Consider the following 14348-nt stretch of genomic DNA (forward strand, 5'->3'; position numbering starts at 1 on the left):
GGTTGACAGTGATGACGGCTTAGGAAAGTAACTGAAGAGGGGGGGACCCTGTGCAATATGGGCTAACTTGGGGACCAGGAGGGGAAATTCAGTGATCAGCAGTTTAGTGGAAGTTAAGATTGAGGGGGGCTGGAGCCTGAGCTATCACAGTCAAGTTTTGGCAAGTGACCTCCTTCACTGTAACAATTCAGTGATCCTGCAGGAACGGAGATAACAGAGAAACATGCAATATCAGGGCTAAGGCAACAAGAATATTAGAGGAATTCTGGCCTGGTGGGCCAGAGAAAAGGATAAAAGTAAGCAATTCTCAGTGTTCATGACATGCGCTCCTTATTGTGTGTTTCATATTCTCATCACTCTAGGTAAAAGTGTTTCTACTGAGTTCCCCTTTGGATCTCTGCAGTAACTATTAGACTTCTTGGCCAGCAATCAACTTTTACCAAATGGCCATCCTCCGTGATCCTCGCCACGTTCACTTACTTCTTGTCTCTGGCCCTCCCTTTCACTTGACAAAATAATCCCTGTCAGGGCAAGATTAGGGCCAGTTACAGACAGCAGGGGGAAGTTGTGTGTGGAACCGGAGGAGATTGGAGAAGTATTGAACCAATATTTCTCTTCGGTGTTCACGCAGGGGGACATGAATATAGCTGAGGAGGACATTGGGTTGCAGGGGTGTAAAATAGACAGTATTACGGTTGATAAAGGGGATGTGCTGGAAATTCTTGAGGGGCTGAAAATAGATAAGTCCCCTGGTCCGGATGGGATCTACCCTAGGATTCTCTGGGAGGCTAGAGAGGTGATTGCAGAGCCTCTGGCTCAGATCTTCAGGTCGTCATTGGTCTCTGGTGTAGTCCCGGAGGATTGGAGGATAGCGAATGTTGTCCCATTGTTTAAGAAGGGGAACAGAGACTTTGCCGGGAATTATAGACCGGTGAGTCTTACTTCTGTTGTGGGCAAGGTTTTAGAAAAAATTATTAGGGATAGGATTTATAGTTATTTGGAGTGTAATGAATTGATTAGAAATAGTCAGCATGGTTTTGTAGCGGGTAGGTCGTGCCTTACTAACCTTATTGAGTTTTTTGAGAAGGTGACCAAAGAGGTGGATGGGGGCAAGGCAGTTGACGTGGTATACATGGATTTTAGTAAGGCGTTCGATAAGGTTCACCATGGTAGGCTTCTGCAGAAAATGCAGATGTATGGGATTGTGGGTAATCTAGGAAGTTGGATCAGGAATTGGCTATCAGATAGGAGACAGAGGGTGGTGGTGGATGGTAAATATTCATCATGGAGTACAGTTACGAGTGGTGTGCCTCAGGGATCTGTTTTGGGGCCACTGTTGTTTGTAATTTTTATTAATGATCTGGATGAGGGTATAGTTGGGTGGATTAGTAAATTTGCTGATGACACCAAAGTTGGAGGTGTGGTAGATTGTGAGGAAGGGTGTCATAGTCTGCAGGGAGACTTGGATAGGTTGCAGAGCTGGGCCGAGAGGTGGCGGATGGAATTTAATGCGGAGAAGTGTGAGGTAATTCACTTTGGTAGGAACAACAGATGTGTCGAGTATAGGGCTAACGGGAGGACTTTGAATAGTGTGGATGAACAGAGGGATCTAGGTGTGTGTGTACATAGATCCCTGAAAGTTGGGAATCAAGTAGATAAGGTTGTTAAGAAGGCGTACGGTGTCTTGGCGTTTATTGGTAGGGGGATTGAATTTAGGAGTCGCAGTGTAATGTTGCAACTGTACACTACTCTAGTGCGGCCGCACTTGGAGTACTGTGTGCAGTTCTGGTCCCCGCATTACAAGAAGGATGTGGAGGCGTTGGAGAGGGTGCAGAGGAGGTTTACTAGGATGTTGCCTGGTATGGTGGGGAGGTCCTATGAGGAGAGACTGAGGGATTTAGGGTTGTTTTCGTTGGAAAGAAGGCGGCTAAGAGGGGATCTTATTGAAACATATAAGATGATTAGAGGTTTAGATAGGGTGGATAGTGATAGCCTTTTTCCTCGGATGGAGAAAGCTAGCACGAGGGGGCATGGCTTTAAATTAAGGGGGGGTAGCTACAGGACGGATGTCAGGGGTAGGTTCTTTACCCAGCGGGTGGTGAGGGATTGGAATGCCCTGCCTGCTGCAGTTGTAAATGCGTCTAGTTTGGGGGCGTTTAAGAGATCTCTGGATAGGTTTATGGACGAAAAGGGATTGGTATAGGCTAGTGGGTCATTGTTTTTGTAACTGGTCGGCGCAACATCGTGGGCCGAAGGGCCTGTTCTGCGCTGTAATGTTCTATGTTCTATGTTCTATGTTCTATGTCTACAATTAGCTTACTAGAATGGGAATTGGCATCAAGTGCATGTATGTACAGGGCGCTCGGCGCCAAATGCATGTTGAGTAGGATTCTCAGCAGCAAGCGCGTCTACACACAGGATTCTCAGCACCAAGTGTGTGTACGGACAGGACGTTCAGCACCAAGTGCGTGTATGGACACTCAGTGCCAAGTGCACATACAGGGCCTGTTTATTCTTGCCTCATATGGTCATATACAGTACAATAGAACCAACTGGTGGATATTGAGACCAGAGAGAGAGGGGAAATTGTGTGATGTCGCAGTCCAACGGACTTGCTGGTTTGGCCCTGAACAGATAACACACATCGATTTCGATTAAGGTGTCCATTGTGCGACATTCGACATGGTATTATTCACTACCAATAGCGGGGTATTGACTAAACTACCTGGAGGGTGTACAGTGTGGTGGAGTGGAGGCAGGGATGGATTATTTTTGGGTGACCTGGAGGGGATATCTTATCCTCTTTATCTCTCCTTGGCGCAGGTTCGGTTTGTATCTGAAAACTTACCCAGAGGAGATTGCTTCCTCATCGACCTCGGTGCCAACCCTGAGATCCATCCAGCTTATTAGTCGGACGGTGAGTCACGTGTGAAAATCTCCATTTGGTATCTGCATTCCTGTATCCTAATTGTTCAATACCTCAAGATATTCCCAAACCACTATAGAGCCAATGAACGCTTTTTGAAGTGTGGTTACTGTTGAATCTATGAAATGTGGCAGCACATTTGCGCACAGCAAGCTCCCACAAACAGCATTGTGACAATGACCAGACAATCTGTTTTTGTGATGTTAGCTGAGTAGAGAACTCGCCTGTTCTTAGCTACAGTAACAAGCAATTTATGGTAATCAGTCAAGCTTTACCCTTGCTAGAGGTGTCATACACTCATACACAAGCAACTGCTCTACAAACAAGAGGCCTGTGACTGTTTCAAACTACCTGAGAGCTTGAGAACCACAGTCCCCGTTGTTTACACCATGGCAACACCTCCGTCAATCCGAGCCTTACTGCCAATCAATCAGCAATCAACAATCCCATTGATATAAATTGTTGCAGTAGTTTGAAATTTGGTATTCTTGTGTTTGTCTTACTAAGTGTAAGCTGAAAAGCTTCCACATGTTGCAAGAGCTTCACAGTTATTCAACTATACCTCTTCATAATTGACCAGGCGACACTCAGAGTTCAAGATCTTTATTCATTCTCTAGAAAGGAAGCCTACTGGCCACTGGGGGCTCTCAGAATCCCCAAACAAAGATTAAAATGGCAATTATATCCTTTAGCTCAACTGCAAGCAATTAAGTTCTACCAATCAAAGGTGTAATTTGTTTAAAAATTATCTATGTCCATTCACAATTAATAATCAGGATTACATTATGTATAACATCTGAGTATAGTTGTCCAATTACAATTTCAGCATGGCTCCTTAATTGGAATACCATCAAGCATGTAGTTCTTTCTATTTATCTACTAACTTCCAGTAATAAGAGTGAGAAAAATATGTTTGACCAGTGGCATATTACCCATTGTCCCTTGTTCTGGTGGGAACACATGAATCACAGCTGCATAACATCCAGCTGGATTCTTGTGCGCACATTGTGTTAAGAAAGCCTCCCTTATAATGAATACAACTTGGTCATTGTTATCGATATGTAAACCAACTGATTTCTCATCACCGAGTTTCTCTGAGTTTGAAAGTTTTAGCAGCTAGTCTGTCCTTTCTCTCTGAACCAGCATCCCATCCAGGCCCTCCATTCTACCCTATCCCAATAACCTCATGCATTTTACAATGGCCAATCCTGCACATCTTTGTACACTAAGCGGCAATATAACATGGCTAATCCGCTGAACCAGTACATTTTTGCATATTAAGGCACCACATCAACTGCTTCCACCACCGACGCTCTATAGTAGCAGTGTGCACCATCTACGAGATACACTGCAGAAATTCACCAAAGATTCTTAGACAGCACCTTCCAAACCCATGACCACTTCCATTTAGAAGGACAAGGGCAGCAGGTACATGAGACCACTACCACCTGCAAATTCCCCCCTAAGACACTCATCATCCTGACTTGGAAATGTATCGCTATTCCTTCACAGTCGCTAGGTCAAAATCCTGGAATTACTTTCTTAATGGTATTGTGGGTCAACCCACACAGCACGTGGGTGCCTTGGAGAATGCTTACCCAAAGATCAGAGGCCAAATGCCCGTGACTGCTGAAGTGGTGCATTCTCCAAGATGGCTTTCATGACACACGAAAACGCAGAGTCTCTGAGCAGAGACTGATAGCCAAGTTCCGCACACATGAGGATGTCCTCAACTGGGATCTTGGGTTCATGTCACACTATCTGTAACCCCCATGACTTGCCTGGGCTTGCAGAATCTCACTAACTGTCCTGGCTGGAGACAATACTGGAGACATCTCTTTAACATGTGCTTAACCCTCTCTCCACTCATATTGCCTGTACCTCTTAGACTTGATTACCTGTAAAGACTCGCACTCCAAACATTATTTTGAGTTTGTGTCTTTAAATGCCCTGTTTGTGAACAGAACTCCCACTTACCTGATCAAGGGGCAGTGCTCTGAGAGCTAGTGGCTTGTGCTACCAAATAAACCTGTTGGACTTTAACCTGGTGTTGAGACTTCTTACTGTATTTACCCCAGTCCAACACTGGCATCTCCACATTATAATTTAGCATGGCCGTTCCACCTAACCTGCGCATCTTTAAACACTAAGGGGTAATTTTTATAGTTATTTGGAGAGTTTTATAGTTATTTGGAGAGTAATGAATTGATTAGAGATAGTCAGCATGGTTTTGTAGCAGGTAGGTCGTGCCTTACTAACCTTATTGAGTTCTTTGAGAAAGTGACCAAAGAGGTGGATGGGGGTGAGGCAGTTGATGTGGTATATATGGATTTTCGTAAGGCGTTTGATAAGGTTCACCATGGTGGGCTTCTGCAGAAAATGCAGATGTATGGGATTGGGGGTAATCTAGGTACTTGGATCAGGAATTGGCTGACAGATAGGAGACAGAGGGTGATGGTTGATGGTGAATATTCGTCATGGAGTTCGGTTACGAGCGGTGTGCCTCAGGGATCTGTTTTGGGGCCACTGCTGTTTGTAATTTTTATTAATGATCTGGATGAGGGTATAGTTGGGTGGATTAGTAAGTTTGCTGATGACACCAAAGTCGGTGGTGTGGTAGATTGTGAGGAAGGGTGTCATAGTTTGCAGGGTGACTTAGACAGGTTGCAGAGCTGGGCCGCGAGGTGGCGGATGGAGTTTAATGCGGAGAAGTGTGAGGTAATTCATTTCGGTAGGAGTAACAGATGTGTTCAGTATAGGGCTAATGGGAGGACTTTGAATAGTGTGGAGGAGCAGAGGGATCTAGGTGTATGTGTACATAGATCCCTGAAAGTTGGGAATCAAGTAGATAAGGTAGTTAAGAAGGCATACGGTGTCTTGGCGTTTATTGGTAGGGGGATTGAATTTAGGAGTCGCAGTGTCATGTTGCAACTGTACACAACTCTGGTGCAGCCGCACTTGGAGTACTGTGTGCAGTTCTGGTCCCCACATTACAGGAAGGACGTGGAGGCTTTGGAGAGGGTGCAGAGGAGGTTTACCAGGATGTTGCCTGGTATGGAGGGGAGGTCATATGAGGAGAGACTGAGGGATTTGGGGTTGTTTTCGCTGGAAAGAAGGAGGCTAAGAGGGGATCTTATTGAAACATATAAGATGATTAGAGGTTTAGATAGGGTGGATAGTGATAGCCTTTTTCCTCGGATGGAGAATGCTAGCATGAGGGGGCATGGCTTTAAATTAAGGGGTGGTAGTTATAGGACGGATGTCAGGGGTAGGTTCTTTACCCAGAGGGTGGTGAGGGATTAGAATGCCCTGCCTGCTGCCGTTGTAAATGCGCCTAGTTTGGGGGCGTTTAAGAGATCTGTGGATAGGTTTATGGATGAAAAGGGATTGGTTTAGATTAGTGGGTCAGTGTTTTTTAAAAAAAACTGGTCGGCGCAACATCGTGGGCCGAAGGGCCTGTTCTGCGCTGTAATGTTCTATTCTATCTATGAAATCTAGCATGGCCATTCCACCTAACCTGTCCATCTTTCAACACTAAGGGGTAATTTAGCATGGCCATTCCACCTAACCTGTCCATCTTTCAACACTAAGGGGTAATTTAGCATGGCCATTCCACCTAACCTGAACATCTTTGGCAACATGCCTTTCTTTTCAGTGACATCTCCTGCTGTTTTTCAAAATCGTACCATGAGATCTTTGATGGTAGACAGGGCCGTGTTTTAATGCCTCATGCGCAAAACAGCGTCTCTGACACTTAGCTTCTCTTCAACATTGAAGCAAGAGGGTCAGATTAAACTTTGTGCATAACCTGACCCTGAAGGAGGCCTTTGACCCATAAACTCTGACTTTGGATAGAGCAGAACCTCGGCTGACACTAATTAACAAAATACAGGAGACCAAGGACTGGGAGTTCTGCCCAGTGAGTGCTTGCATGAGACTGCCAGTCTGGAAAGTTTGAGAGAGTTTTGAAATCAGGGACTTCTTGTGTGTCTGAATGGTGAAGGTGAGTGTCTACTGGCCCCCTGTATTTAAGGGACATAGCAAACTTTCTGTTGGAGAGTGTGCTGCAGCCCAGGACCCTGAATATTGTTTACGATGCCTGGAGTTTAAGTGTCCTTATCCTGATCTGCCTCTCCCGGTGATCGATGCAGAGGAGGAGAAAAGGTCAGAGAAAGGAATGGCATATGTCCCATGATCAGGTATAGTGGGGGAAGGGAATGTTTTCCTGTGCCAGAGGGGAGTGCGTGTTTGAGGGTGGGGGGAGTTGGGCAGAGGAGCGGAGGAGTTGGGGGGAGTATTTGGTGGTTACACAGCCAGGTGTACGACTGACTGTTCTATGCCGACCTCTCGATCTGCTTTCAGAATCGCTCCTGGAAGGAGTTGGAGAGTCTGATCAAATCAATAGTAACTTTCCGACGAATGATGTGGAACCCCCATCGCCGCCTTCTCTTCATCAATTTCCTGAGAGATGAAGTCTACAATAGCGAACAGAGTAAGTTTACTGAAAGCGAGGTCTTTGAAGGGGAGCTGCCCTCCTCCCACAGGTTAAATATTAACTAGGAGCAAGGTCCTTCAGTCCATCATCTTGGTGCTTGCCCATTCTTAATTTCTCGGTACAAAAACATTTCTTGCATCTTCCTCCTGACGATTGCAAATGGCATGAGGCCCCCCCGCAATAGTGATTAACCGGCCAATGGAGGCAATACTTTACTACTGACTGCCTCAAACCTATCTGAATGTTGACAGCCAGCCCTTTTTGGGTTCTTGTCTTGGACATCATGACCCACACATATATCACCACTTTACAAAGTGATCAATCAATCTTACAGCACAGAAGGAAGCCATTCGGCCAAATTCCCCCATTTATCTACTTTTCCCGTAGTTTTATACATTTCTCATTGTCAACTCATTGTCTAATTCAGTTTGAAATTTACTAAGAATCTGCTTCCACTTGCCTTATGGTCACCTCAGCCTGCCAGAGAAATTGTCCTCCTCTCTGCACTGTGCTATTTGACTAATTCTTTGATCTCTGTGTTGTTTGGATGGGGTTGAGAGGAATGCACTGTCTGACTCCAGTTCCACTACTCCATGGGTCAGAACATGGATTGAAATGATTTCTCCAGCTCCCTATAGACCCAACCTGTGCTTTACCTATAAATCTCAGAATGACCATTCAATGCTCAGCTTTCTTCTATAACAAGCAACATTATTAGTTTATTATCAAACCAGACTTGTTCCAGTAGAAAGGCAAATTTTATTAACAAATGGTGTGAAAATCTATTTGTCATACACATGCATGCGCAAGCACACACTCATGCACACTGACACACACACACACACACACTCACACACATACTCACGCACTCAGACACATGCACACACACACAAACACACACACAGACACACTTACACACACAGATGCAGACACATACATGGGAAAAAGCTTGAATTGGTGTTCGATTAATATATTTAGTTTGTGAAACAATCAGTGACTCTTGTGTAAACTATTTTTAGGCAATCTTTGAGGAAGGCCTGTAGCCAGGTGATTTCATAATGTGGAATGACTTTGGAAGAACTTCCATTCCCTTTTCGCTTTGGACTGGGTCTGCAGCTTTACCCTAGCAGCCAATTCTTTTTGGTTACCCCAAAGCAAAAAGCTGACCAGTTTTTAACAAGTTTTCAAAGCTACAAACTACCATGCGACCCTTTGTAAATAAATGAGCAGAGTTGAGAGATTTCCACCTTCTTTCAAATTGTTAATTACCTTTTCTTCTAAGGACAGCTCCACAGAGGCCTCGCATTAACCCTTTAAAGGGCAGTGCCTTTTCAAAAGGTCAATTTTTTTCCAGAACATTCTTGAACTGTGAGGATGAACCATTTTCTGTGATTAAAATGGTTAGGACAGTGTCATCTGGTTACCAGCCCTCTTAAAATGAAAGTTTCTCCCTAACTACTGAATCAAAACCCTCCACGATTTTGAACACGATTGGATCTCCCTTTAACTTTCTCTGGTCCAAGGAGGCATCAGTCAGGGCATTGAGTATGGGAGTTGGGGCAATATGTTATAGTTGTATATGTTGTTGGTGAGGCAGCACTTGGAGTATTATGCACAGTTTTATCACTCTGTTATAAGAAAGACATTAATAAACTGGAAAGAGTGCAAAGAACATTTACGAGGTTAAAACATAACAAATAGGAGCAGGAGTAGACCATCTAGCCCTTCGAGCCTGCCCCGCCATTCAATAAGATCATGGCTGATCTGAAGTGGATCAGTTCCACTTTCCTGCTTTCTCCCCATAACCCTTAATTCCCTTGTCTATCAGAAATCTATCTACCCGTGACTTAAATATATTCAACGAGGTAGCCTCCACCACTTCAACGGGCAGAGAATTCCAGAGGTTCGCCACCCTTCAAGTGAAGAAGCTCCCCCTCAACTCCGTTCTAAACTGCATCCCCGTTATTTTGAGGCTGTGCCCTTGAGTTCTAAGCGGAAAACATCTCTCTACCTCTACCCTATCTAGCCCCTTCATTACCTTGTAAGTCTCTATAAGATCCCCCTCAGCCTTCTAAACTCTAATGAGTACAGGCCCAATCTATTCAATCTCTCTTTACAAGCTAACCCCCTCATTTCTGGTATCAGCCTAGTGAACCTTCTCTGTACTCCCTCCAAGGCCAATATGTCCTTGCGCAAGTGCGGCAACCAAAACTGCACACAGTACTCCAGCTGCGGCCTCACCAGTGCCCTGCACAGTTGCAGCAAGACCTCCCTGCTTTTATATTCTAACCCCCTCGCTATAAAGGCCAATATTCCATTCGCCTTCCTGATCATCTGCTGCACCTGCAGACTGGGTTTTTGCGATTTGTGCACAAGGACCCCCAGGTCCCTCTGCACTGTAGCATGCTGCAGCTTTTTGCCTTTTAAATAATAATCCCTCCTACTATTATTTCTGCCAAAGTGAATAACCTTGCATTTGCTAACGTTATACTCCATCCGCCAGGTCCTCGTCCACTTGCTCAGCCTATCCAGATCTCTCTGCAGACTTTCCACACCCTCCATGCAATTTGCTTTTCCACTCATCTTCGTGTCATCAGCAAATTTCGTTACCCTACACTCAGCCCCCTCCTCCAGATCGCCTATGTATATGGTAAACAGTTGAGGCCCCAGCACCGATCCCTGCGGCACTCCACTAGTCACCAACTGCCAACCAGAAAAGCACCCATTGATTCCAACTCTCTGCTTCCTGTTAGACAACCAATCCTCTATCCATGCTAACACCTTACCCCCAACTCTGTGCACCCTAACCTTCTGCAGCAACCTTTTGTGAGGAACCTTAACAAACGCCTTCTGGAAATCTAAAAACACCACATCCACTGGTTCCCCTCTGTCCACCGCACTAGTCACATCTTCATAGAAATCCAATAAATTCGTTAAACCCAACTTCCCCTTCACGAATCTGTGCTGTGTCTGTTTGATCAAACCATTCTTTTCTAGGTGCCTCGCTATTTCTTCTTTGATGACGGATTCTAGCATTTTTCCAACTATGGACGTTAAGCTAACCGGCCTATAATTCCCTGCCTTTTGTCTGCTACCTTTTTTAAACAGAGAGTTGTTGCCAGGATGAGTGGGCCTGAGTTATAGGGAGCATTTGGCCAGGCTAGGACTTTATTTCTTGGAATGTAGGAGAATGAGGGGTGACCTTATTGGGGTACATAAAATCATGAGGGGCATAGATAGGAGAAATGCACATAATCTTTTTGCCAGGAAAGGGGAACTGAAAACTAGAGGGTGAGAGGTTTAAGGTGAGAGGGGAAAGATTTAAAAGGGACCTGAGGGGCAATTTCTCCACACAGAGGGTGGTGTGTACATGGAAATGAGCTGCCAGAGGAAGTGGTTGAGGGAGGTATAATAGCAACATTTAAAAAGCATTTGGATAAATGCGTGGATGGGAAAGGATTAGAGGGCCAAACGTGGGCAGTTGGGACGAGCTGGGAGGACACCACAGTTGGCACAAACCGGATGGGCCGAAGGGCCTTTTTCCATGCTGTTTGCTCTATGACTCGATGGGAGCAGTCCCAGCTTCTCCAGTCTCTGAACTGACGTCCATCATCACTGGAGCCATGGTTCCTTTGGGACAATCCAAAGTCCTCAGTTATAAGTAGAGAGAGTGAAAGATTGGGCTGTCAGATGTACAGTAGCTCTTCGAGGTCAGTTAATAATCTTGCAGGTGGGAATGCAATTGGTACTCACTCTATAGCGAGCTGATTTGATAGTTTCCATTATGTTAAATTCAGTTGCTTTTATTTCCAGACATAACCTCATCGCGTTTGATAACACAACATCCAACTCAGGGCAACTCACTACTGCTTCGTGGGCTTGAACACGGAGATGATTCTGACATATCCCATTTGAAAAAGCGAACAATGTTCAATCGAACGGTCATCATCAACTACCTGGTCAATGACCTGCATTTCTGCATTGAAATCGAGCAGTAAGTGCACACAGCATAGGGCATAATGTCTCTGCCCGGTCAGGGTGACCTTGGCTGGTCACAGCGCACACCGGGTGAGGGGGAGAGATCAATCCTACATGTTGATGCTGACCCACTTGCTGCGTATGTGTGTGCGTGTGTGTACGTGTGTGTGTGTGTGTATGTGACAGAGAGAGGTTGTGTGTGCATGCATGCGTGTGTGTCCCAAGAAAGGTACAGCACAGGGTTAGATGCAAAGCATAGCTCCCTCTACACTGCCCCATCAAACATTCCCAGACAGGAACAGCAAGGGGTTAGATAAAGAGTAAAGCTCCCTCTACACTGTCTCCGTCAAACAGTCGCAGGACAGGTACAGCACAGGGATAGATAGAGAGTAAAGTTCCCTCTACATTGCCCGCATCAAACATTCCCAGACAGGTACCGCGCAGGGTTAGATAGAGAGTAAAGCTTCTTCTACACTGTCCCCGTCAAACACTTCCAGGACAGGTACAGCACAGGGTTAGATACAGAGTAAAGCTCCCTCTACACTGTCCCCCATCAAACACTCCCAGGACAGGTACAGCACAGGGTTAGATACAGAGTAAAGCTCCCTCTACACTGTCCCCATCAAACACTCACAGGACAGGTACAGCACAGGGACAGATAGAGAGTAAAGCTCCTTCTACACTGTCCCCATCAAACACTCCCAGGATAGGTACAGCACGGGGTTAGATACAGAGTAAAGCTCCCTCTACACTATCCCCATCAAACACTCACAGGACAGGTACAGCACAGGGACAGATAGAGAGTAAAGCTCCTTCTACACTGTCCCCATCAAACACTCGTAGGACAGGTACAGCACAGGGACAGATAGAGAGTAAAGCTCCTTCTACACTGTCCCCATCAAACACTCGTAGGACAGGTACAGCACAGGGATAGACAGAGAGAAAAGCTTCCTCTATGCTATCCCATCAAAGACTCGCAGGACAGGTACAACACAGGGACAGATAGAGAGCAAAGTCCCTCTACACTGCCCCCATCAAACATTCCCAGGACAGGAACAGCACGGGGTTAGATAAAGAGTAATTACTCCCTCTACACTGTCCCCTTCAAACACTCCTGGACAAGTACAATAATGGGATAGAAAGAGGGTAATGTTCCCTCTACATTGTCCCTATCAAACACTCCCAGGACAGGTACAGCATGGGGTTAGATACAACATAAAGCTGTGCTCAGTGCTGAGTTGTTTGTACCAATGGTTATTGTGTGTTATGCTCCTGTCTTTCAGTTATGTGAGGCGGTCAAAAGCTGCCAGACTGATGGCTCAAATAGGCTTACACGACGAGATATACGAAGGACTGCTTCGGGCCAAAGTGGAAATGATCATCAGACTGTTCCTGCAAGCGGATACACTACCGAGACTCAGGGTTAGCTCTCACAGCCTGTCCAGCAGAGCCATCTCCTAATCTTGCTTGTTATTGTCCTAGTCACTGAACTTTGTATGTTGAGCATCTCACTGCGCTGGGGAGTTCATGGTTTTCTGATCTCTGCTTGTCGACATGATCTGCCTGATTTACACTCAGATCAGCAGTGAATCTGACCACACCATCAGTTTGTGAATAACAGACTTGTGGTTCCGACCCTGAACTGCACAAAATCCAGATACTCTGATCAGATAGTTTTCAATCTCGTGATTCCTGACCCTTTCTCTTATTCATTTTTGGCATGTTGGGATCGCTGGCTTCACCGCCATTCATTGCCTATTCATAATTGCCCTTGAAAATGTGGTGATGAGCTGCTTTCTAGAGCCACTACAGTCCATGTGGTGTAGGTACACCCACAGTGCTGTTAGGGAGGGATGTTCCAGGATTTTGACCCAGTGACGAAGAAGTAACAATGATATTGGGCGGCTCAGTGGTTAGCACTGCTGTCTCACAGCGCCAGGGACCCGGGTTTAATTCCCGGCTTGGGTCACCGGCTGTGTGGAGTTTGCATATTCTCCCTGTGTCTGCATGGGTTTCTTTCAGGTGCTCTGGTTTCCTCCCACAAGTCCAAAGATGTGCAATTTAAATGGATTTAAATGGTGATGCTAAGTTGTGCATAGTGTGAGGGGGACTAATTGGGATAAATGCACGGGATTATGGGGGTAGGGCCTGGACGGGATTGTGGTCAGTGCAGACTCGTAAGCCCGAGTAGCCTCTTTGTGCACTGTTGACATTCTATGATTCAGTATATTTCTAAGTTAGGATGGTGACCGACTTCAAGGGGAAATTCCAGGTGCTGGTGTTCCCAGGTTATCTACTACTTTTCTCCTGGATGGTTGTGTCATGGGTTTGGAAGGTTCTGTCGAAGGAAACTTGGTGAATTGCTGCAGTGCATCTTGTACACACTGCAATCACAGTTCGTTGGTGGTAAAGGGAAAGCATGTTTGTGAATGGGGTGCCAATCAAGTGGACTGTTTTGTCCTGAATGATGTTGAGCTTCTCGAGTGTTGTTGGAGCTGCACTCATCCAGGCAAGTGGAGAGTATTCCATCACACTCCAGACTTGTGCCTTGTAGATGGTGGACAGGCTTTGGGGAGATGAATTACTCACCTTAGTATTCCCAGCCCCTGACACTGTGTGACCTTTGATTAGGAAAGTCTCAACCCTTTCTCCTGTGACTGCAGGGTCTGTGGGCTGGCAGATTGAGAGACACTACCCCACTTGTACTGCTGTCTGGGTAACTTCACAACAGGTAACCTGTGATTGTTTCCCGACTGTATACTTGGGCTTTAGTTGTGGATCATGGACTGAAAGCACACAGTACGACGCTGCTCTTTAAAACTGAGACTGCACCCTGGCATACCTCCCACGATAGTGAGACTTAGTGGTTGTTCAGAGCACAGGATGTTTAATGTTATCTGAAGTGACAAGTCGGTACGCTGGAAACAAGAAGCCAACTTTCACAATTTT

At 45.7% G+C, this 14348-nt stretch overlaps 1 protein-coding gene across 1 annotated transcript in view; it reads left to right on the plus strand.

The window, feature by feature from the left end:
• The window catches only part of rgsl1 (regulator of G protein signaling like 1), a 93074-nt gene extending 80214 nt beyond the window's left edge, over positions 1 to 12860 (plus strand). The window contains exons 15-18 of the mRNA XM_080196779.1: positions 2824 to 2917; positions 7289 to 7418; positions 11235 to 11415; positions 12683 to 12860. Of these exons, the coding sequence (XP_080052905.1) occupies positions 2824 to 2917; positions 7289 to 7418; positions 11235 to 11415; positions 12683 to 12860 (583 nt within the window). The remainder of the gene's footprint in view (positions 1 to 2823; positions 2918 to 7288; positions 7419 to 11234; positions 11416 to 12682) is intronic.
• Positions 12861 to 14348: the final 1488 nt, after the last annotated feature.

This window comes from Carcharhinus amblyrhynchos, chromosome 9, assembly GCF_965287045.1.
Source record: "Carcharhinus amblyrhynchos chromosome 9, sCarAmb.v2.hapA, whole genome shotgun sequence".
Taxonomy (NCBI): Eukaryota; Metazoa; Chordata; class Chondrichthyes; order Carcharhiniformes; family Carcharhinidae; genus Carcharhinus; species Carcharhinus amblyrhynchos.